The 23,818-nt window shown below is 44.7% G+C and overlaps 1 protein-coding gene across 1 annotated transcript in view; it reads right to left on the bottom strand.

Moving 5' to 3' along the window:
- The window catches only part of CCL19 (C-C motif chemokine ligand 19), a 1,093,152-nt gene that overhangs the window by 381,513 nt on the left and 687,821 nt on the right, over positions 1-23,818 (bottom strand). The window contains exons 5-6 of the mRNA XM_069213346.1: positions 13,615-13,684; positions 8,441-8,510 (exon numbers count right to left, since the gene is read on the bottom strand). Of these exons, the coding sequence (XP_069069447.1) occupies positions 8,441-8,510; positions 13,615-13,684 (140 nt within the window). The remainder of the gene's footprint in view (positions 1-8,440; positions 8,511-13,614; positions 13,685-23,818) is intronic.

The raw sequence follows: 23,818 nt of genomic DNA, 5'->3' as shown, positions 1-23,818 counted from the left end.
CCTTTTTAGTTTAATTTTGCTTAACATGTTACTACAGCTCCCCAGGCAGTGCAATGGCTCTGTGCTTGCCTCATTTCTCTGCAGTGCACCGCATCCCACATGGCCACTTCCTCTAAATCAGGGACTGATAGGGAATACAGTTGTCCAAGGTGTACCACTGTGTTACTACTCCAGGATGTCTAACTCACTGCTATCGTTAGTTTAATTATTGCAAGCAGATGCCTGCAGTGTTCAAACGGCAGCATGTTTTCTTTTTCCTACTTGTACTCTTTTGAATTATCTCACATATGTTGTTGAGTTTGTGTGTGTGTATTTTTAGAGTTGTGTCAGAGGGTGAATGCAAGACTGAGTCAGTGGGTGGATGAATGTATGCACAAGGGCAAAGTAAGTGCCAGAGAGCAAGTATGACTTACTAAGTGACTAAACTAATCAATGACACTAAAGGCTCTTTCACTTACAACCTACAGGTATTGGCATTGCCAATGCTTGTTTGAATTGTGAAAAGCGTTTGTATGTTGAACACAAAGATCTATTGTCTCTGCTGCTTTGTATCAATGTGTGAGAAAAAGGAGAAGTTTTCAATTCCACTAACATAGTTCATCGGGCCAATGGACCTGGCAGCGGCATATCACCAGTTTGAATGCCAATGTGGTACCCGGCTGGTTAATGCACTTGCTGCATAGATTTCAGAGTAAACCACTGTTGACAGACAGGAGCAGAAAGGTGCAGTCTAGAAGGATGCAGTAGAGGGCAGTAGGGCACAGAGGGCAGCAGTGCCTGCTGTGCTGCGCCTGCGGTCCCAACCCTGCAGGCAGGGCTCAGATTTAGTTATTATAACAAGTCTTCAAGGTCACTTAATTCTGCCCGACAGCACGATAAGTCATTTTCATGATATAAGAAATGTGACACACAAATGTCACAGGGAATTAATACTTACTAGCTGCTAATATTAACCATGATATGTGGTCTGAAGTAAATACATGACAAAATAATATAAAAGTTGTCAGATAGCCAGGTTACTAAACAGCAGGCAATCAGCACCCTAAAGGCTACGTAATCATTAATCTAATTTGCACCTCTGATGGCAGAATATCAGTTAAAGAGGCCATGGCATGCATGCGGCCATTGCACCTCCTGGGTCTCTGAAAGTGAGACAGGGAATTGGCATTTATGAATATTGCAAAGAAGAACCATGCAATGTACTGAAAGATAACTGGGAGTTCTTGTATACTTTACCTCAACTTGAAGTTGAAAGCAACAACACTGACAATAGTGGAACAACAGATATTATTAGGGATGGCATTGGGTAGCTCGTAGACCAGGATGCTTTTCATCTCTGCCTCATGTCCATTATGTGCATTGTGAAAGTGGGGTGACCACGGGGCTTCCAGCTTGGAACTTTTCATCTTCAAATCATTGATTTCAGGTGGATTATTCTAAGCTAGTTTGATGTAAGTAAAACAATACTACAACACCCAGAATGCATTATGCTCGGAAAACAAGTGCAGGAATGGAAAGTGTCTGTAATGACCTGGAAGGTGCTAGTGAACCTAGGTGAAAGCCAGGTTGGTTATGCCTGCCTAGGATTGTAATGGAATACTGTACCAGATGTGAGAGTACTTCCAGGTATTCTGGTATTAATAGTTCAGGAAGAGTCAGGGATCCGAGTGTGACCACAGAGCTTAGCCAAGGCGCAGACAGAAACAACAGCGTGCATTACCCAGACTGCTTACCAGCAAGCTGCATTATCCTGAGACACATCCTAACTGCAGGAGCCTGGGACACCCCTGGAGACTGGCATCTTTCAATAATTGGTTAAATAAATCAGGGACGTGGCCTGGGTGGGGTGTGGGGGGAAGTACATCAGATTTCCCAACAATTACACTGCCATAAAATGTTAAAATGCATTATAGGGCAAGCAGGGCGTACGAGAGAGGCCTGGGGGAAATGGAAACGGAGAGGAGTGAGTACTGGTAGGAGTAATAAGTGAAAGAAAACACAATGACCAGATGTACAAAGCATTTTCCACGTTGCAAAAGGTGAATCGGGCCGTTTGCGAAGTGGAAAATGCTATTTGGGATGTACAGACCCATTTTTGCGATTCGGTAATCTATTTACCAAATCGCAAAAAGGGGTCTGCGAGTCGCAATTAGGAAGGGGTGTTCCCTTCCTAATTGCGAGTTGCAGTCCCATGTATGATTGTTTTGTGACCGTGAATGTGGTTGCAAAACAATCACAGTTAGCACCAGTGTCACACTGGTGCTAACCCATTCGCATGCGACCCCTTCCCCTTTGTGAATGGCAGCAATATTTTTTTTCATTTTTTGTTTTTGAAACGCATCTCATTTTCCTTTACGGAAAACGGGCAGCATTTCAAGAAAAAAAATGCTTTATTTAAAAGCAGTCACAGACATGGTGGTCTGCTGTCTCCAGCAGGCCACCATCCCTGTGAAGGCGGCCATTCCCAATGGGGTCGCAAATTGCGACCTACCACATGAATATTCATGAGGTAGGTCATTTGCGACCCATTGGGAATCGCAAACAGTGTCGTTGACACTGTTGTACATCAGGTTTTGCGACTCGTACATGTGGCCCAATATTTTGTAAAATAACCAACATTTTCAGGAACTTTAAAAACAGAGAGGGAGCGAGTGTGTGTGCGGTTTTGTCTGTGTATATGTAAAAATTCCTGGTGAAATCCGACAGGAAGCTCACCATACCCGAATGGAAGCAGTTGTACCCAAGTACAGCTTCAGCCCGTCCTTTGGGGCTGAGGGGCCACACCCCTCACCTTTTGCCCCTCAAGAAGAGTGTCTGTCAGGCTGAGCAAAGGTCAGCATCACAGACACTCTTCATTTTCAGATCAGGCAGCCAGGAGCTAGACATGTGCTATTCGCGCAGGCTCCTGGCTGCCTGAGCTGAACATTGCTGATCTGAGGAGGTCACAGGTCCTGTGGGCTTGACCGTCCCAGCTCATAAAAGGTCCTCACAGCCCTCCCCCTCGGTGACAAGGGGTAGTGTCACTCATTGACTCTGACCTGGGTGCTTCAGTTTTAAGCCCTGAAGTGCCCAGGGCAGAGTGGCAATCAGCGCCAGCTCGTCACAGAGTGGGGGGTCAGCAGTCTCATGCCCAAGTATGTATAAGAAAATACATTTATTAGGCAGGTGAAACACCCCCTCTGAAGCTACGCCAATGATTAAAATGCACATTCTTAGTAACTTTGTCACAAGAGTGCACTACTCTACCTTTTAATCCCTACCCTTACTGTCTGCTGGGCAAGATTATTGACAAGTAGCATCCCTTCAATTAGCACCCGCCCACGGGCGTCCGCGAGAGGGGGCAAGGATTTGGGTACATACTGGTGTTCAGGCTCACAGTGCAGTGTAGCACTACGCCTGCCACACCACTACAGCCGATCGATGACGTTAAAATAAGGCCCCCCTGAAAAAATTTCTGCTGAAGCCCATGCACCCGCCCCCACCCCATCTCACAGATGGGGTGACTGCCTGATGCACTATGACGAGGAAGAGTCGGGCTCAGTGTAATGAAGATTACCAGTAAGTAATGAGTGCATCACTCCCTTGCCCTTTATCCTCATCACAGCGGTGAATGCGTGAGAACGTAGGTGGCAATTAGGTGGCGCTTAGTAGATCCGCACTGAGCCAGAAATTTACATATCAAAAAGACTGGTACATAATGTCAGACGTTGGTGCTGAAGCCAAGTCAGCTGTTGGTAATGCAGACAACTCTAGTCTGCCTTTATCAACAAGCACTGGCAAAGCCTATTGGTCTGGCCTACTTTGTTTGTGACACAATTTTTAATGTAATTTTTGCAAGCATATGTAAGATAAATGAAAAGAATAAAATGAAATAAGAGAGAAAATGCTGCTGCCTGAACAAGGAGTGCACATACTTACAGTAAAAAAATATTAGTAGCACGGAGGCAGAGCACTGCAACAAGCAATGTGGGCTACTCTTCGTTTGAAGACTGTAGAACAAAGAGAGCTGAATGTTTAATCTCAGCTTCCACTTAATTGCATTGTCTGATATTAGGCAAATCCTTTGCTCTTTGTACCAGTTATCCTCTAAGGGCCTTTAGGAATGCTTAGAAAGTACATAATTCCCTTGCATGAAAACATTTACAAAACCTATGTCCAAAGAAACGTATTTTAGAGATTACTGAAGCTTGAAGCAAACTTTGCATAGAAAGGAAAGTGTACAAATTTAGATTTTTGAAAACATACTACCATGAGTTTTTTTTTAATCAGAAATGCAAAAACGGGTTCTACGATGAGCAGCCATGGTGGCTTTTGAAATACAATGGGCATTTCTGTTGCTACTTCAGAATGCTAAATTAAGATTGATTGGTCTGAGGCCACCTTTTCCCACCATCCCTAAATTGCTAATGTAAACAGGAAGCATGAAGCCCTTTCAAGACTGTGCTTCTGTCTCTCTGGTAACACATGCCTGATGAGCACAACAAACAAAAGGCATGTGACTGGCAAAGACCACAGCATTACGGTAAATGGAAACCTTAATGTGCACATCCTAGAATATAGTGGACATGTTGGCGGGCCAAAGTCACTGAACGGAGCCACATCACTGTATTAAACAAGCATTGGCAAAGCCGATAGGTTGTTCCTATGCAAGTGTTAATGGCTTCGCCAATGTGTTTTAGACATGTTGCACACCAGCCCAGTTGCTGTTCAGTATGGCTGAAAGTTAGTGGCGTCGGGAAGAGTGGCATGGAGTGGAGTGGCATAGAGTGGAGTAGAGCAGCGTAGAGTGGAATAGCGTAGAGTGTTGTGGAGTAGTGTGGAGTGGAATGCTGTAGCGTGGAGTGGCACAGAGTTGAGTGGGTCGGGGAGGGCGTTAAGGTGGCATCGATTATCATAACATTTCGCATAGTGGAGTGTCCTGGAGTTGAGTGGTGTAGAGTGGAATGATATTAAGTGAAGTAGAGTCGAAGGGGACAGAGTGGAGAGTCGTAGAACACAGGGACATAGAGTGAAGAAGAGTGCTATAGACTTTTTCACCGTAGATATGAGTAGAGTATGTAAGGTGGAGTAGAGTGTTGTAGAGTGAAGGGGCTTAGAGCAGAGTGGCATAGAGTGGAGTACAGTGTTGTGGAATGTCAGAGTGGAGTGGCGTGGAGTGATGTAGAGTGGAGTGCACAGTTGCAGACTGGAGTGGCGTGACTTGTCAGAGTGGAGTGGCATAGAGTGGCATTGTGTGGCATAGGGCGGAGTGTCATAGAGTAAAATGTCAAAGAGTGGAGTGTCTTAGAGCATAGTAGATTAGAGGGTCATAGAATGGAGTGTCATAAAGTAAAGAGTCATAGTGTGGTGGAGTCGCAGAGTAGTGCACTGTTATAAAGTGGAGTAGCGTGGAGTAGAGTGTCAGAGTGGAGTAGCACAGAGTGGCGTAGAGTGCTGTGGCATAGTGTGGAGAGTTATAGAGTAGAGTGGAGTGTCATGGAGTAGCGTAGAGTGGAGTGGTGTACAGTGAAGTAGCGTGCAATGGAGTAGAGTGTCAGGGTGGAATGTGGTAGAGTGGAATAGAGTGGTGTGGAGTGGAGGGGCCTACAGTAAAGTGGTGTAAAGTGGAGGGGCATAGAGTGTTGTGGTGCAGAGTGGAGTAGAGTGAAGTAGAATGGGGTGTTGTAGAGTTGAGTGAAGTATCGCAGAGTACCATAGAGTGGAGTACCATAGAGTGAAGTGGAGCGGATGTAGAGTGGAATAGACTGGAGCAGAGTGTTTTAGGGTGAAGTGGGGTAGAGTGCCATAGAGTGGATGGATATAGAGTGGAGGAGCGTAGATTGGAGTGGCATAGTGCGACTTAGCATGAAGCATAGTATAGGGTGGTGTAAAGTGCAATATAGTGGAGTAGAGTGGAGTGCTTCAGAGTGAAGTGCGGTGCCCTGGAATGGCATAGCATAGAGTGCAGTAAAAGGTCAGAGTGAACTGTCGTACAGTGGAGTGTCGTAGAGTGGCATAGTGTCGTAGAGTACAGTGTCTTAGATTGGAGTGGCGCTGTGTTTTTGTGGAGTGTCGTAGAGTGGAGTTTTGTATGATGCAGTAGCTTAGAGTGGAGTAGAGTGACCTAAAATGAAGTGGCGTAGAGTGGAGTGGCGCTGAGTGGAGTACAGTGTCTTAGAGTGAAATGGAGTTGAATGTCTATGACTCCATATCATGGAATGGAACGTCCTGGAGAGGACTGAGTGCATAGAGTGGAGAGGAGTGTCGTAAAGTAGAGTGTCGTAAAGTGGAGTGGCATGGAGTGGCATACAGTGGCATAAAGTGGTGTCGAATGGAGTAGAATGGTGTAGAGTGTCAGAGTGGGGCAGAGTGGTGTGAAGTGATGTAGAGCGGAGTGGAGTAGCATAGAGTATAGTAGAGTATCATGGAGTGGTTATAGTGCCATGGAGTGGCTTACAGTGGGAAAGTGTTGTGGAGTGTCGTAAGGTAGAGAGTTGTAGAGCAGAGTGGCGTCGCATAGAGGGGACTAGACAGTCATAGAGGTCTGTGGAGTAGAGGGTGTGATAGGGCACTGTCATTACAGACAACACATTTTTTATTGAAATGACCACTACATTTGCACAGACATACAGTTTTACTGATAAAGTTATACAGCGCACTAATAATAAAATATGGAAATGGCATCACCTAATGTATTGATTTGTTATGACCGTATTCAAATATATGTTTCCACCACTCTTCCAAATTACAAAAAATGTGCTTCATTAGTATTTACCTAATACTGATATGTGCTAGAAAAAAATAACTTCATACAGCCTTTCTCCAGCACACCCCCAGTTCCCAGCATTATTGTCACATAAATCCTCAGTTAAATGTCAGAGAATGAAAAGTAAACACCAAGCTCCCTCAAGAGACGGAGCCTGATATTTGACCGGTCTTTGACTACACAGAAAATGTGACAAGATAAAATAAATTACAGGCCTGTTTACAGAATGCAAGCACTTGTGAAAGAATGCAGTACTCAGACTATGCTCCACAGGAGGGACAAAGACATACTAGACAGCCTACACCCAATAAAGCAAGCAAACAGAAAGCAAGCACAGAGGGTTACAAAACACAAAGTCAACGGTAAGCAATTGCCGGAATGTAATCCCTAGGAAGCTTTCCGAATGTCCTAAAGAAGTCTTTGCACATCAGAGGTTTCATCCTAAAAACGCATGTTAGTACTGCAAGAAGCTTGTCCATGACCTCAAGGTGAATTAACATGTATAGACGACGTCCCAGACATGACGTGAAACAGAAATGAGATTGAAAGGAAGGAGAAAAATGCAAATGAGGTAAGATAAGATTAGAAAGGGAAAACAAAGAAAAAGTATGAAAACCTAAGAAAAAAGGGTGGCATACGGAAGAAAAAGGAAGATAAAAATGATGAACAATAAAGGTCAAAAGAGAAAGAAAAACTAAAATGCAGCTATTAATGGTGAAGCACACAAATCTGAGCTCCTGTCATTCTGTGCCTGGTGTCCAGTTGTCTGCCTTCTGGCCCATCGGTTGGATATAGCTAACTGGCTTATGTTGGAACAGTGGCAAAATATCTCAAGGGAAATCCAAAATAACTCTTGAAAGTGAAGAAGGACTTTGCGCAAAGCACTTTTAACCGGCATCCACCATTTGGGAATGGCTTTGTATACCGACATTGGTCCTATGAAACAACCAATGTTGGTACCTCCCAAAATTTAACCCCATAGCTGCTGGGGTTTTCCCCCACCCCAGTGCTGAGCCCTTTTTTGGCTATTTGGGGTAGATCGCGCTTAGGCCCTGTGACCGGGTGTCCCCGGCACAGAACGCTCCCAATGACGTATCGGACGGTGCCGACACGTCATTTCCGCGTCTCCCCGTTGCCGGGGAAACGCGCCGAGAGCGAGGCTGGCATACTGCCGTTGTCAGGGAAACCGTTATGGTTTCCCGGCACGGCGATAGTAAAAAGGAAGACGCGCCGCAACGAGAGGAGGAACCCGCCCGGGGAAAGGAGAGGAGGAGACCCGAGGAGACTACCAGCGAGCAGGAGCACCAAAGCGGAAAACTAACTAGGACGGAAGAACAAGGAAAGCCTGAAGACCCAGAGGAGATCGAGCGAAAAGCCCTTGGAAGGAGAGTGCAGCAGGAGGACCGCTACAACGCCAGCCACGACCCTCCAACCAAGGTACGGTCCTTGTGGACACAGAAAAGGGACACAACTAAAAAAGGGACTGGGGAGGGGATATAGAGGAGGGGTGGAAAGGGAGGATTAATAAGGGGCACCTCGACCAGCACCTGTGTGGCACCTTATCCCCACCAATATTTGGTCACATTTCATTTCCCCACCTCCTCACGGCCACCAACCCCCTCCTTGTGTTTTTTACCTTTTCCCCAGTCCATGCTAGAGAGAGAGGAAAACCCTGTTGTAAGACCCCATACTTACCCGAGCGTTTTCTTCCTTCTGTTTCCGGTGTTGTCCTGGATCCCCCTGAGAGGAAGAGCCACCACGCAACCTGAAAGAGACAAGAACCAATTAGAAGGAAACACCAATCCGGGGAAGCAGACGAAGAAGTCCACAAGCGCGGGGAGACCAACCACCTCTATTATAACACTTTATTTCTACCAATTACTTAGAATAAACCACTTATCTAAACAATTCCATACCTCTCCGTTGCCTTTATACTGTTCGATCTGTCACAGTGGTGTCAGAAGTGGGATCTTGTTTAGGACGCCTTCCCAGACAACCGAACAGTATACATCATGAGCGACACCCCCTCGTTGGAGGATATGATAAAACAATTGGCCGAAGGACAGCGACACCTGCAGCTGGTGTGGGAGGCCCACCAGCGAGAAGCAAAAGAGGATAGGGAAGCCTTGCAGTCGGCTTTGAAAAGCCAGGCAACAATCCTTGCTAATAATCAACTGGTCCACGAGACGGCCATGAAGAAACTAACTGAAACTATCGCTGTTAGTAAGGTCCACCCCAATGTCCCGAGTTCTGTGTTACAGAAGTATCAAGAAGGTGAAGACCCGAAGCCTTTTTCACTAATTTCGAGAGGGTAGCTTCATCTGCCCAATGGCCTGAGGATAGATGGGGTCAGTATGTCGCGCCCCTACTTACAGGGATATTACAAGCAGCGTATCAAGCAGCAAACCCGGGTGGAACCACGCCATACCAAGAAATAAAGACTAGTATCTTAGAACGGGTGGGACATGACACTGAATATTATAGGGTCAAATTCCGGAAAATCAAATGGGGACCAAATGAAGACCCCCGAACATTTTACTACCGTGTAAAGGATTTGGCTTTGAAGTGGTTGGGTCCCTCCGGTAATAGTAGAGAAGAAGTGATCCAAACAATCGTTCTCGAACAATATCTAGATGCTTTGCCTACGGCTACAAAACATTGGATTCGTCAACATCCAAAAGTGAATACGGACATGGCGATTGATTTAGCATGTGCCTATCATCGATCGGTGGATGTAAGGAGTATACCAACCCGACCCAGCATAAAACCGGGGATATCCAACCCTAAAAGCACTCCCAGAGCCCTCCCCAACGAACCCGTTCCTCGCAGGCTAATCGACCATCCACCAGTGACTGGGCCCCAATGTTACAACTGTGGGGAATGGGGACACATCGCCCGCATGTGTCCGAGGAAACAGGATAGTAGTGAGCCAATGGAAATCGGAGTAACACGGCGACGGGTACTGTGTACAGGCCGAGGTAACCTGAAGTATAAACATATCCTGAACATCAATGGACGAGCGGTATGGGCCCTTATTGATTCCGGGTGTAGCCAATCCGTAGTGAGGAACGATGTTGTCAACATAGCAGGCAAGGAAGTAGAGCGATGGGTGAATATTTGCTGTATTCACGGGGACAGAGAGCAATACCCCTTACATGATCTAACAGTAGAGTGGAGAAATTACCGGGATGTCCTACCTATGGGGCTAATGACCGATCTAATTGAGGAGTGTATCATCGGGACAGATTATGAACATTTCCAAGAACTCCTGGATCACGTCAGAAAACCCAAAGGGGCACAGGACTGGTGGGGGGGAAGCTCCCTCTTCTGACAGCGAGATTGAATGTCCCATAACCTGTAGGAAATTGTCACGTAGAGAAAAGCGGGCAGAAAAAACGAATCACCAGGGAAGAGAGAGATATGGACAAAACCCAGATCTTGATGCCGAAACACATGAGGTACCTGTCAGTTTTCCCCAGCGACAGAGAGAAGACCCTTCTCTTGCCCAAGCCTGGAAGTCTGCTAAATCAGAAGAAACCGAGGAGGTGGGTCCCTACTTCTTAATTAAGAAAAACCTTTTGTACAGGGTAACCACCACTCGTGCAGGGGACCATAAACTACAACTATTAGTGCCCGAGTATTATAGAGAACAGGTCCTCACTTTGGCTCATTGTCAACCGGGTGGGGGTCATTATGGGAGGGAAAAAACCGAAGAATACCTTCTTCGGCGGTTTTATTGGCCGGGGGTTTTCGCCCACATACGCAAATATTGTTCCCAATGTCCCAGGTGCCAACTTACTGAACCGGGTAGACTTAAAAAAGCACCTCTAATGCCCCTACCCATCATAGACATCCCTTTTAGTAGGATGGGAATGGACCTGATTGGTCCTGTGGTACACTCGACTAAAGGTCACACGTATATCTTAGTTATGGTTGATTATGCCACTAGATACCCCGAGGCCGTTCCTCTAAAGAGTATGACAACCAAAACCGTTGCCCAAGCTATGATAAATGTCTTTTCTCGAGTTGGATATCCGCATGAAATACTCACCAATCAGTGAACCCCTTTTATGTCTACACTTATGAAGCAGGTGTGTAAGACATTAGGTATTTCCCACATTAGAACTTCTGTGTACCATCCACAGACGGATGGACTGGTGGAAAGGTACAACCAAACAATAAAAACCCTACTGAGGAAAGTAGTGGAGGATTCAGGGAGAGACTGGGATCAGAAGTTACCATTAGTATTATACGCAATACGAACGCATGAACAGGCCTCAACAGGCCATAGCCCTTTTGAACTCGTGTTCGGAAGACAGCCACGGTCCCTTTTGGACATGGCCATTGAAACATGGGAAGAAGAGGCTGAGGAAGGGGGAAGACCCATATTAGAATATGCCCACAACTTACGTTCTCAACTGCAAGAGTTATGGGAAACAGTCAGAGTAAATATGGAACGAGCTCAACAAACCCAAAAACAGTATTATGATCGAGGAAGTAAATTAAGGGTTTTACAACCTGGAGATCAAGTACTAATTATGCGTCCCACGTCTGAACAAAAACTGGTGGCAAAATGGCAGGGTCCCTATAAGGTGTTACGATCCGTTTCTCCGGTCACTTACCTAATTGAAATCTCGAACACTCCCCATAAAACCCAAATTTACCATATAAATCTCTTAAAAAAATGGGAAGAACCAAATAACTCCGACTCTGTCGAAGCAATGGGCCGATTCCTATGTCCTAGCAAAAACTGGCATATCGAGTTTTGCCCAACCGAACACGATGATGGGGAGGGGCTACCCGCAGTAAACGAAACCTTAACGAAATCAGAAAAGGAACAGGTATATCGCCTACTAAAACCCTTCAGAAAGTTTTTTTCAGAAGTGCCAGGTAAAACCACCATGATAACCCATAAAATAAGGACTACACCGGGTAAAATTGTTAGGTTAAGGCCGTATCGTATCCCCGAGGCAAGAAGACAGATTATGGAGGATGAAATCCAGAAAATGTTAGAACTAGGTGTGATAGAGCCCTCGACTAGTCCATGGTGCTCCCCAGTTGTTCTAGTACCGAAACCTGACGGTACTATTCGATTCTGTATTGACTTCCGGAAGCTTAACGAAAATTCCATGTTCGACACATATCCCATACCTAGAGTGGATGACGTACTAGAAAAACTGGGAAAGGCAAAGTATATGTCCACACTAGATTTGACTAAAGGATATTGGCAGATTCCATTAGCCCCAGAGGATAAGGAGAAAACGGCTTTTGCCACTCAGTCCGGTCTTTATCATTTCACCGTGTTACCGTTCGGACTGCATGGAGCACCAGCTACGTTCCAACGGTTAATGGATAGACTCTTAAATCCATTTCAAACATTTACAGCAGCTTATTTAGATGACGTTGTTATCTTTAGTGAAACCTGGGATGATCATCTAATGCATTTACAACAGATATTCCACACTCTTGCAAATGCTGGCTTGACCGCCAACCCAAAAAAGTGTGTTATAGGACAGCCCGACATATCATACTTAGGATACAAAATCAGTCAGGGGAACCTACAACCTCAAACTAAGAAAGTAGATGCCATTCTGAATGCACCTAACCCCACAACAAAAAAAGATTTGCGCTCATTCCTAGGGTTGGTGGGCTACTATCGGCGATTCATACCCGACTATTCCACCCTAGCCGCTCCCCTCACTGATCTTCTGTCTAAAACCCATCCTAATCGGTTGGCCCCTTTTTCGGAGCAACAGAAAGCTAGCTTTGAGCAACTAAAGTCCTGTCTGACTAGGGACCCAATATTACGGTGCCCAGATTTCTCAAAACCCTTCCATCTATATACAGATGCCTCTGATGTGGGTTTGGGAGGAGTACTGGCCCAACCAGATGGGGACGGTAGGGATCACCCAGTAGTGTATGTCAGTAGGAAGCTGTTTCCCCGGGAACGCCACTATCCTACCATCGAAAAGGAATGTTTGGCCATTAAATGGGCCGTGGAGACTTTACAATATTACCTTTTAGGTCGACCTTTTATACTGTTTACGGACCATGCTCCCCTCACTTGGTTATCCGCTCATAAAGATACGAATTCGCGGATTTTGAGATGGTTCCTTGAACTCCAACCATTTTCCTTTCAGGTCTGTCACATACCAGGACCCCAACAGGCCCCGGCTGATTATTTGTCTAGGTTCCCGGACTCTACTGCGGTCCTCGAACAGGACCGTTCATGGGGGGAGGTGTGTGACCGGGTGTCCCCGGCACAGAACGCTCCCAATGACGTGCGTCTCCCCGTTGCCGGGGAAACGCGCCGAGAGCGAGGCTGGCATACTGCCGTTGCCAGGGAAACCGTTATGGTTTCCCGGCACGGCGATAGTAAAAAGGAAGACGCGCCGCAACGAGAAGAGGAACCCGCCCGGGGAAAGGAGAGGAGGAGACCCGAGGAGACTACCAGCGAGCAGGAGCACCAAAGCGGAATACTAACCAGGACGGAAGAACAAGGAAAGCCTGAAGACCCCGAGGAGATCGAGCGAAAAGCCCCTGGAAGGAGAGTGCAGCAGGAGGACCGCTACAACGCCAGCCACGACCCTGGAGGGTCGTGGCTAACCAAGGTACGGTCCTTGTGGACACAGAAAAGGGACACAACTAAAAAAGGGACTGGGGAGGGGATATAGAGGAGGGGTGGAAAGGGAGGATTAATAAGGGGCACCTCGACCAGCACCTGTGTGGCACCTTTACCCCACCAATATTTGGTCACATTTCATTTCCCCACCTCCTCACGGCCACCAACCCCCTCCTTGTGTTTTTTACCTTTTCCCCAGTCCATGCTAGAGAGAGAGGAAAACCCTGTTGTAAGACCCCATACTTACCCGGGCGTTTTCTTCCTTCTGTTTTCGGTGTTGTCCTGGATCCCCCTGAGAGGAAGAGCCACCACGCAACCTGAAAGAGACAAGAACCAATTAGAAGGAAACACCAATCCGGGGAAGCAGACGAAGAAGTCCACAAGCGCGGGGAGACCAACCACCTCTATTATAACACTTTATTTCTACCAATTACTTAGAATAAACCACTTATCTAAACAATTCCATACCTCTCCGTTGCCTTTATACTGTTTGATCTGTCACAGGCCCCCATAACTTTTTGTCCACATAAGATACCCATGCCAAAATTTGCGTTGTTTTTATCCAACGTCCTTGGGATTCTAAAGGTATGCAGAGTTTGTGGGTTTTCCTAGAGGAGACTGAGAAATTAGTCAAAATACAGCTCATATTTGGGTTTTTGGGGAAAATTGGGAAAAGGTGCTGCAGATGAAAGCATCTGTGTTTTTTCCTGCAAATGGGATCAATAAAGGGTTTGCAGTGATAAAATCACAATTTTTCCAGCTTTCAGGAACAGGCAGACTTGAATCAGAAAACGAAATTTTTCAGCACAGTTTTGGCATTTTACTGGGACATACCCCATTTTTACTATTTTGAGTGCTTTCAGCCTCCTTCCAGTCAGTGACAGAAATGAGTATGAAACTAACTATGGATCCTGGACAGCTGAACATTTCTGAAAAGTAGGCAAAATTCTGAATTCAGCAAGGGGTCATTTCTGTAGATACTTCAAGGTTTTCCTATTGAAAGTAACAGTTGAAATAAAAAAAATGGAATTGTGTTGAAAAATACAGCCATTTCTGTCTAACATTTCTTCTGTAACTTTTCCAAACAATGGCAGACTTTTTAAAAACAAAATACTGTTACATCTGCTGGACCCTTCTGGTTGTGGGGTTATATAGGGCTTTTAGGTTAATCAAGAACCTAGGGTACCCAGAGCCAATAAATGATCTGTACCTTGCAATGGGTTTTCATTGTGTACCCGGTATACAGCAATTAATTTGGTAAAATATAAACAGTGAGAAATAGGTATCAAGGAAACCTATGTATTTCCAAAATAGGCACAAGATATGGAGTTTGAAACAGTGGTTATTTGCACATCTCTGAATTCGGGGGTACCCATACTAGCATGTCAATTACAAGGCGTTTCTCAAAATCACTTCTTTCTTACACATTGTCTTACATTTGGAAGGCACAAATGTAGAGAAAGGAAAATGGCAATAACACGTGTTCTATTCTGTGTTCCTCTAGGTCTCCTGATAAAAAATGGTACCTCACTTGTGTGGGTAGGCCTAGTGCCCGTGACAGGAAAAGCCCCAAAACTCAACGTGGACACATTACATTTTTCCACAGAGAACTGACTTGTTTTCGGCAAAGTGTCTAGCTGTGGATTTTGGCCTCAAGCTCAGTCGGTACCTAGGGAAACTTAGCAAACCTATACATTTTTTAAAAACTAGATACATAGGAAAATCCAGAATGGGGTGACTTGTGGGGCTCTCACCAGGTTTTGTCACCCAGAATCCTTTGCAAACCTCCAAATTTGCCAAAAAACATACATTTTCCTTACATTTCAGCGATGCAAAGCTCTGGAATCTGAGGAGAGCCAAAAACGTCCTTCCATCCAGCGCTCCCCCACTTCTCCTGATAAAAATCGTGCCTCACTTGTGTGGGTAGGCGTAGCACACGTGACAGGGAAGGTCCCAAAACATATTGTGGTGATAATGATAACTAAGGTAAGTGTACTAACTAGTCCTGGGATCTAGAACCGTTTAGGGAAACCGACATTCCTGAAAAATAGACATCAAGGGGAGTCCAGGGAGGTATCGCTTGTGAGGACGTTTTTTCCCCAGAATGCCCTGCAAAGGTGAAACGTTGAATAAAAGCACTATTTTTCCTTGCATTTCTGTGATGTAAACTACAGGAATACGCAGGGATCCACAAACTGCTTATCACCCAGCGTTCCCAAACTTGTCCATATAAAAAAGCTACCCCACTGGTGCAATTGGCCTTAGAGTCCATGACAGGAATGGTTCACACAACGGTTAACGGTAGTCCGTACATGAGGGCTACTGTTGACCCTGGGGTGATCCTTTCCTGATGCAGGCACTAGGCACAGGCACACAAGTGGGGTAGCATTTTTATCAGGACAAGTGGGGAAATGTTGGGGAGTAGGAATTGGGTGGATCTCTGCATATTTCTGTACTTTGCAGGGTATTCTGGGTAAGAAAACATTGGGGATTCCACACAAGCCACACCTCTGTGGACTCCCCCGGGTGTCTAGTTTTCAGAAATGTCTGGGTTTGGTAGGTTTCTCTATATGGCCTCTGAGCCCAGGCCCAAAACACAGCTGCCCATCTTACAAAACCCGGTTGTTTTGTGATAGATAATTTTGATGTCTCCACAATACGATATGGGCCCTTCCGTGTCGCTGCCTTGTGCGAAGATGGGTGTTACCACAACCGTGCGAGTCATCCAGTAGGACTGCGAGGTGGGTTTCTGCACTAATGCAATTTTAAGCGTAAGGCTCAAAATTATTTTCAACTCCATCAGCGAATTGGGAGTCAGCTGGCATGCGAAAGAAGCTCCCTCAGAAATTGTTCTGCACACAAATTTGTCTGCTGCACAATTTGCTGAAGGAAGTCAACATCCAAAAAGAGATGGATGTAGTTGACTGGCAAAAAGCTGGCTGTATCAACTTTTCAGCCAGCATCACCAGTAAAAGGTAGAATTTTGGGCCCAACTGAATTGGGGGGCTGCCAAGAGAGCATTCTGTCTGTGCTTGCCGCCACACGCACCTGCTCTCTGGGTTGGGCTAACTCGCTGTTGTCCCTCTGCACAGACGGTGCTTGCGACGGGACAGAACAACGTCTCCCTCAGAATCACGGGAAGAGGTGTCGTCGGATGGGACTCCACTGACTGAAAAATCACTCCCAGATTCTGCCCCATTGTCCTCTCCCTCAGATGCTGTCTCAGTATCTGCTGTCAGTCTCTGATCCTGCCTCAGAGCGCTCCGCCATACCCGAGTTATGGCTTCAGCAGCAGTCATCCAATGAGACGCCATCTCTGCTACTGGCTAAACTGTCCCTATAAAACACTGGCTTACGTAAAAGGCAGATATTGTGACAAAATTGCTAACGGGTGTGTGTGTGTGTGTGTGTGTGTGTGTGACGTGTGCAACAGTAAATGTCAGTTACCTTACCTTCGCTTTTTACCCTCAATCAGTAGGTTCTCGGAAGACACTAAAAAAAAAAACAAGACACACTATAACTTCACCTTGCCACATACTCATCACCACAGCCTTTAGCGCTGGTGGCGTCCAGTGGGACAAGCTTTTTTTACGCTCCTCCTCTCATGACCTCCTCCTTGGATTCCCTCCCTACCACACAGCAAAACTGCCACCCTTGCACATATATTTCATTTGTTCGAAAGTGCAGGTAATGGCTGGCTTTACTAATCCACTCAGCAATTCACATAAAGTACAGATCTGTTCTTTACAGCGGTCATATAAAGATTCTGTGTTACTTTATGGGTTCAAAACTGCCACTAGACAAAAGTCCGATCTCTTTCTCTCGCAGGAACATAATCACAAGAGGCATCTTGACATTTCTATTGCTACCTAAAAGCTGTGTATATATATATATATATATATATATATATATATATATATACACATATATATATATATTGGTTGTATGAAAGAACCACGCATACGGCAACCACACATGCCTGAACAACGCGGTCAGAACAACAACGCGTTGTTTCCACACATCCCTTTACCACGCATGCCTTTACAACAATTTTTCATTGTAAAGGCATGTGTGGAAACGGCATGTGTGGTTGTCGCATGCCACCCCCCCCCACCCTAAAAACAGAAGTACCCTGACCCCCACCCTTAAAAACTACCCTGATACCCCCTCACCCACCCTGAGCCCTAAAAGCGCCCCGCCCCCAAAAATAAAACAACCCAACCCCTAAAAACAAAATTACTCCGACCCTTCCGCCTGCCCTGAATACAAAATTACCCTGGCCCCCCCATCCCTTAAAACACGCCCCCACCCTAAATACAAAATTACCCCAAACCCCCCACCCATAAGATCTCCCTCCCAACCATCATAAATAAAAAATTACCACAACCCTGCCCCTAAAAACCCAACCCCCCCACCTGCCATAAATACAAAATTACCCAGGCCCCATCCTCTAAAAACCTGCCCCCACCCGCCCTAAAAACATAATTACCCCAACCCCCAAATACAAAATTACCCTGTCCCTCCCACCCCGCCCCTAAAAACCCAACCCTCCCCCACCTGCCCTAAATACCAAATTTGCCGACCCTAAAAACCCAACCCCCACCCACCCTAAATACAAAATTACCCCGACCCCCACCTCTAAAAACCCGCCCTAAAAACATAACTACCCCAAATACAAAATTACCCTGACCACCCAACCCGCCCCTAAAAACCTGACCCTCCCCCACCCGCCCTAAATACAAAATTACCCCAACCCCGACCCTAAAAACCTGACCCCCCACCCCAAATACAAAATTACCCCGACCCCCCACCCCGCCCTAAAAATCATAGTCCCAACCCCAACCCCAACCCACCCCTTAAAATAAATAAATATCCTAACCACCCCAACCCCTTCACCCCCGCCCCACCCCTAAAAATTCCCCCAGCCCCACTTACCTGACCGCGTCCTCTCCCAATCGATCTTCCTTTTCCCTTAACCACACATAGGCGTTGTTCAGCACATGCGTGGTTAAGGCAGAGAAAAAGGCCTGCGTTGTTCAGGCAAGCGTTGTTCCGCTTGCGTGAACAACGCTGGCGTGGTTCCGGGTCTTTCCCATATATATTACCTACTGGCAGCAGCCAGTAGGTAGTTATAGTTAGGACCGTGTTTCCATAGAAAAAGTGTTTTTTTGCCTATATCTTTGGCACAGTTTGATGAATCTTCATGAAAGTTTCCACAGAGTGATGCGTCAAGCGGGAGCCAAGAAAAAAGGGGCTCAAAAAGCGTTGCATTTCCCATGTTAATTCCCATTGGACCTGTCCACACGTCTACAGCCCAAACCACTGGACAGAATTACACCAAATTTGGTAGAAAGCTAGCTTCTGGTACACAGATTGTGTTTGTTGTTATTTGGTGTAAATCCGTTCAGTAGTTTAGGAGATATTTAAGGGACAATAAACTTGCACATATCTGGCCGGGAGTTATCGTGAAATTTGTGAATTTTTGTGAATACTCATGCGAAAAGAAGCATTGCAATTGGCTGACTGCAACCTGACTAGAAAGTTAGGACCGCCATTTTATTTCATGGAACAGGGTCCCCGGGGGTGAAAATTGAAATGGAAAGTGGCCTAAGGGGTCAGGGTGAAGGTACCCTGACCCCAGGGATGTGGTATAGGTGTGTTTTAGGGGCAAATTATAGGTTTAATATCATTTTGTGTCAAGTTGTGCAATATTTGTGAAAATTTGAGAACTTTCACAAATTTCCTCAATGTATTTATAAAATATTGGCAATTATGGAAAAATTGGAAAGAAAAACCACAGGCTCATTCATACCTAATTTATTCACTCATACATGCACTCAGAAGCTCATGAACCCACTCACACACCGACTCAGACACTCATGCACCCACTCACACCCACTCAGACTCACACACCCACTTTCAGATCCACGCACTCACGCACCCACTCATGCATCCACTGACAGAGACAAGCCCAGTGGCCAACCTGCATTGTGCACGGCCAAAAGCCTTGCATGGTGCAGGTTTAGGTGTTATAAGAGCTTGGCTCCAAGGCCTGGCTGCAGTGCTATCCTCGCCGAGCTAGATAGTGACAAAGTCTTTTGCCATTTGTACAGCAAAATCTTTAAGCATAGGATTGACACAGTGTCATCCTCGCCGAGCTGTAAAATGACAAAAGCCATTTACCACTCCAGGCACAGTATTACAGCTTTGAACTGGTCTAATACCATCCAAGCCAACCTGGAATGAGTAAAGCAACCCCTGACACGTGTTTCGCTCTCATTAGAGCTCTTCAGAGGGGTATAGCTTTGTCCAGACACAAGGGAGCACCCAGTATATGGGTTATGCTTAAAGATTTTGCTGTACAAATGGCAAAAGACTTTGTCACTATCTAGCTCGGCGAGGATAGCACTGTGCTGATCCTATGCTTAAAAACTTTGCTAGATAAGCAGACATTTGAGGTGAGCAAATCTAGAGTGTCGCTGGTGTTGCCGGGTGCTCCTTACTAGAGCAGCTCTCCACCTAAAATTGGGAACTTCCCAGAGTTCTCCTTTGCTTTTTGCATATATATATATATATATATATATATATATATATATGTATATATATATATATATATACATATACATACCCAGTTTTTTCCTTCAGTTTCTAATCTTGAAAGAGAACGCCGGCACTCTGTACTGCTGCACAATAATTGATTTATTGCGATCACATCAATCCAAAGGTTCTGGGCTAACGTGTTTCAACCAGAACGGTCTTTGTCAAAGCCCACCTTATTCCAACTAAACATATACAAACTGCACCGTCTCTCCCCCCTCATTATATCCTGTTTCCCATTAGACATAGAAAAAATCCTATAATTCAAATTGACAATCCTCAACACCTAAAATTCTAAATAAACCTTTATAATTTTTAAAGTATTTTCTCCATCATTAATTCATTATCTCAATCTCATGACTATAATTAATTTCCAAATAACATCACTTTTACATCATTTCATATTTCCAAGACTTTTTACTCACTATGGTATCTATTTTCCCATTATCATCAAAAATTATATATTGCATATTAAAGAAACATTTAAATTAATTTCCTAAACGAGGGTATTGGTGCCAACTTACATAAACAGCGCCTGGTTCTGCTATATTACCCATTAACCCACATGTACATACAGTTCTTCATCCTGGTTCAGCCCCCACGGGGCTCTACTATTGAGTCTGATGATATATTCCGATTCCATTTTCCTCAACATCCGTTCCCTGTCTCCTCCTCGCGGGGATAACACCACCCTGTCAATCCCAAAAAATATCATACCATCAACTTTCCCCTCATGAAATTGTCTACAATGTCGAGCTATGGGATAATTGGAATCATTGTTTTTAATTGCCCGCCAATGTTCCAATATCCGTTTCTTCACAGGAAAAATTGTGCTGCCTACATAACAGAGGTTACATGGACATTTGATAACATACACCGTATAATCCGAATTACAATTTATAAATCTATTAATTTCCTTCTCCTCCCCTGTGGGCAGCATATATGTCTTACAATTTTTACTATGTTTGCATGCCTTACACCTCATACATTTGTAAAAACCTTTATCTTTCAAAAATCCCATACTTTCACTCTTACTTTTATTCTCATAGCTGTGTACTAATATATCCCGTAGAGATTGACTCTTCCTATATGTTATCCTCGGACAGGGACCCACTAACGGACTTATCGCCCTGTCCGTTCTAATCAAATGCCAATACTGCTTTAAAATATTTACCATTGCTTTGGAACCGGCATTGTAGGTTGTAATACATCTTATCACCTTCTCAGCACTTTCTCGTTTTTTTGGAAATAGGATACTCTCCCGATTAATATTTGCTACCTTGCTGCAAGCATCCCTAATAACGCTACCAGGATAACTCCTGGATCTGAACCTTGCAATCATGTTACTCTGTTCTTTCTCAAATCTAGTCTTTGTGCTACAATTCCTTCTTGCTCTTAAGAGCTCCCCATAGGGTATACTCCATTTGAGTTTAGCAGGGTGGGCACTCCTAGCATGTAAAATACTATTTCCTGCAGTACTTTTTCTATATAACCTTGTCTGAACCTTGTCACCCTCTATTTCAACTAGAACATCCAAAAACTCCATCATATGCCTATCCATTGTATATGTGAATTTCAAATTAAAGGCATTCCTCTGTAAGCCCTCCATAAATTCCAGTAGGACATCCTCCGGGCCATCCCAAATCATGAAAATATCATCAATGAATCTTGTCCAAAAAATCACATGCTTTATCCATCTACTGAACCAGGATGAAGAACTGTATGTACATGTGGGTTAATGGGTAATATAGCAGAACCAGGCGCTGTTTATGTAAGTTGGCACCAATACCCTCGTTTAGGAAATTAATTTAAATGTTTCTTTAATATGCAATATATAATTTTTGATGATAATGGGAAAATAGATACCATAGTGAGTAAAAAGTCTTGGAAATATGAAATGATGTAAAAGTGATGTTATTTGGAAATTAATTATAGTCATGAGATTGAGATAATGAATTAATGATGGAGAAAATACTTTAAAAATTATAAAGGTTTATTTAGAATTTTAGGTGTTGAGGATTGTCAATTTGAATTATAGGATTTTTTCTATGTCTAATGGGAAACAGGATATAATGAGGGGGGAGAGACGGTGCAGTTTGTATATGTTTAGTTGGAATAAGGTGGGCTTTGACAAAGACCGTTCTGGTTGAAACGCGTTAGCCCAGAACCTTTGGATTGATGTGATCGCAATAAATCAATTATTGTGCAGCAGTACAGAGTGCCGGCGTTCTCTTTCAAGATTAGAAACTGAAGGAAAAAACTGGGTATAATTACGGAGCCTGCATCCGGAGCCTGGCACCGGCCCCCTTGGTGGTTGTAGTCAGCTGTTGCAGGATTTTATTTTATTCATTTTTGATATCTGATTCCTGCCGCCCCCGGAGTTTGAATACGAGGCGAAGAACAGCTGTGTTATTTGAATTAACTTCAAGGATTTTGTGGAGCCAGGGGCAGGGGCTTCGCTCCCTTTAAGGTGAGCGGTGTACGTTTGTCTGCACGAAGGAAGGTTAATGAACCGGCAAACAAGAGTTGTGGGATTTAAATTTCAGCGCTTGGTTTAAATGTAATGGTCCGTGACAGCGAGTCATTTTCTGTGAGGCACGGCCGGGAAAAGAAGTGTTTTATCTCTTGATAAAAAGCGGTGCCGGAAACGAGTCGGAAATCCTTTAAAAGACTCTGACGGAGTAACGTGAGGAGCGAGGGGTGTTCCCTGGATTTGTTTTTCTTCTATAAAGAGAAACGTAGGAGTGGGGTTTTGTCGGTGTGCCGGGCACAAGCTGGAAACCATTTAAACTTTTACGAGAAAGACGAGGGGCGTCCCCAGGGCAAATGAGGCACGTAGTAAAAAAGACATTCCTGGTAAATTGTTAACGCTGATAAAAAGCGGTGCCGGAAACGAGTCGGAAATCCTTTGAAAGACCCTGACGAAGTAGCGTGAGGAGCGAGGGGTGTTCCCTGGATTTGTTTTTCCTCCATAAAGAGAAACGTAGGAGTGGGGGTTTTGTCGGTGTGCCGGGCACAAGCTGGAAACCATTTAAACTTTTATGAGAAAAACGAGGGGCGTCCCCAGGGCAAGTGAGGCACGTTATATAAAAAAGACATTCCTAGTAAATTGTTGACGCTGCAATGGGATAGAGATTTTTTAAACAATCTTTTCTTGGCTATTACGAAGGACCATTAATTAATATAATATTGATAGAGGAGGTAATCCACGTTACATACGGTGGATAGGGTGAACTAATAAGCAGAAACAGTAACGGATTGGAGATGGAAGAAGCTATAAAAATAAGATTGGAATCGGCACGTAGCTTATTTGATGAAAGTGAATCAGGTTCACCATTTGATGATCGAAAAAGGAATGCTGGTGTAAATGGTAGGATGAATATTAAGCAGCAATTATGGCAACTTGAGCGTCTTTGTAAAAAAGAGGTAAATAGGAGTTGGGAGGTCATTTCTTTGAACAATTACATAGAGGTGGGCAGGATCCCTCGTGGTTTACGTATCCTAATAACTCCGACATATGCAAACCCTCACCCGAAACTGTTAGAAGAGTGGTCGTTATTAATGGCATCAACTGGCAAGGGCATGTTGGAATTGTTGTCCAAATATGCAGCAATGGAATTAAAGGAAACCAGTGAGGAGATTATGAAATTGAGAGCAAGCCTGGAAAATAGCCCAGAGAAGGAGGAAGTGAATGGCTTTATGAAAGAAATGGAAGTTAGATTGAATAAATATGAGGATGAAATTAAATTAAGGAAAAAGCGAAAATTTCTGAGGGACAAGATGGATTATACCATGGGAAGGGTTCTCACTTTTGGAAGAAGATTTGACTTGGCAAGGCAGGATTTTCGGCGTAC

This window comes from Pleurodeles waltl, chromosome 1_1 (assembly GCF_031143425.1).
Source record: "Pleurodeles waltl isolate 20211129_DDA chromosome 1_1, aPleWal1.hap1.20221129, whole genome shotgun sequence".
NCBI lineage: Eukaryota > Metazoa > Chordata > Amphibia > Caudata > Salamandridae > Pleurodeles > Pleurodeles waltl.
Note: the sequence above shows the minus strand (reverse complement) of the source record. Positions and strands in the feature narration are given on the sequence as shown.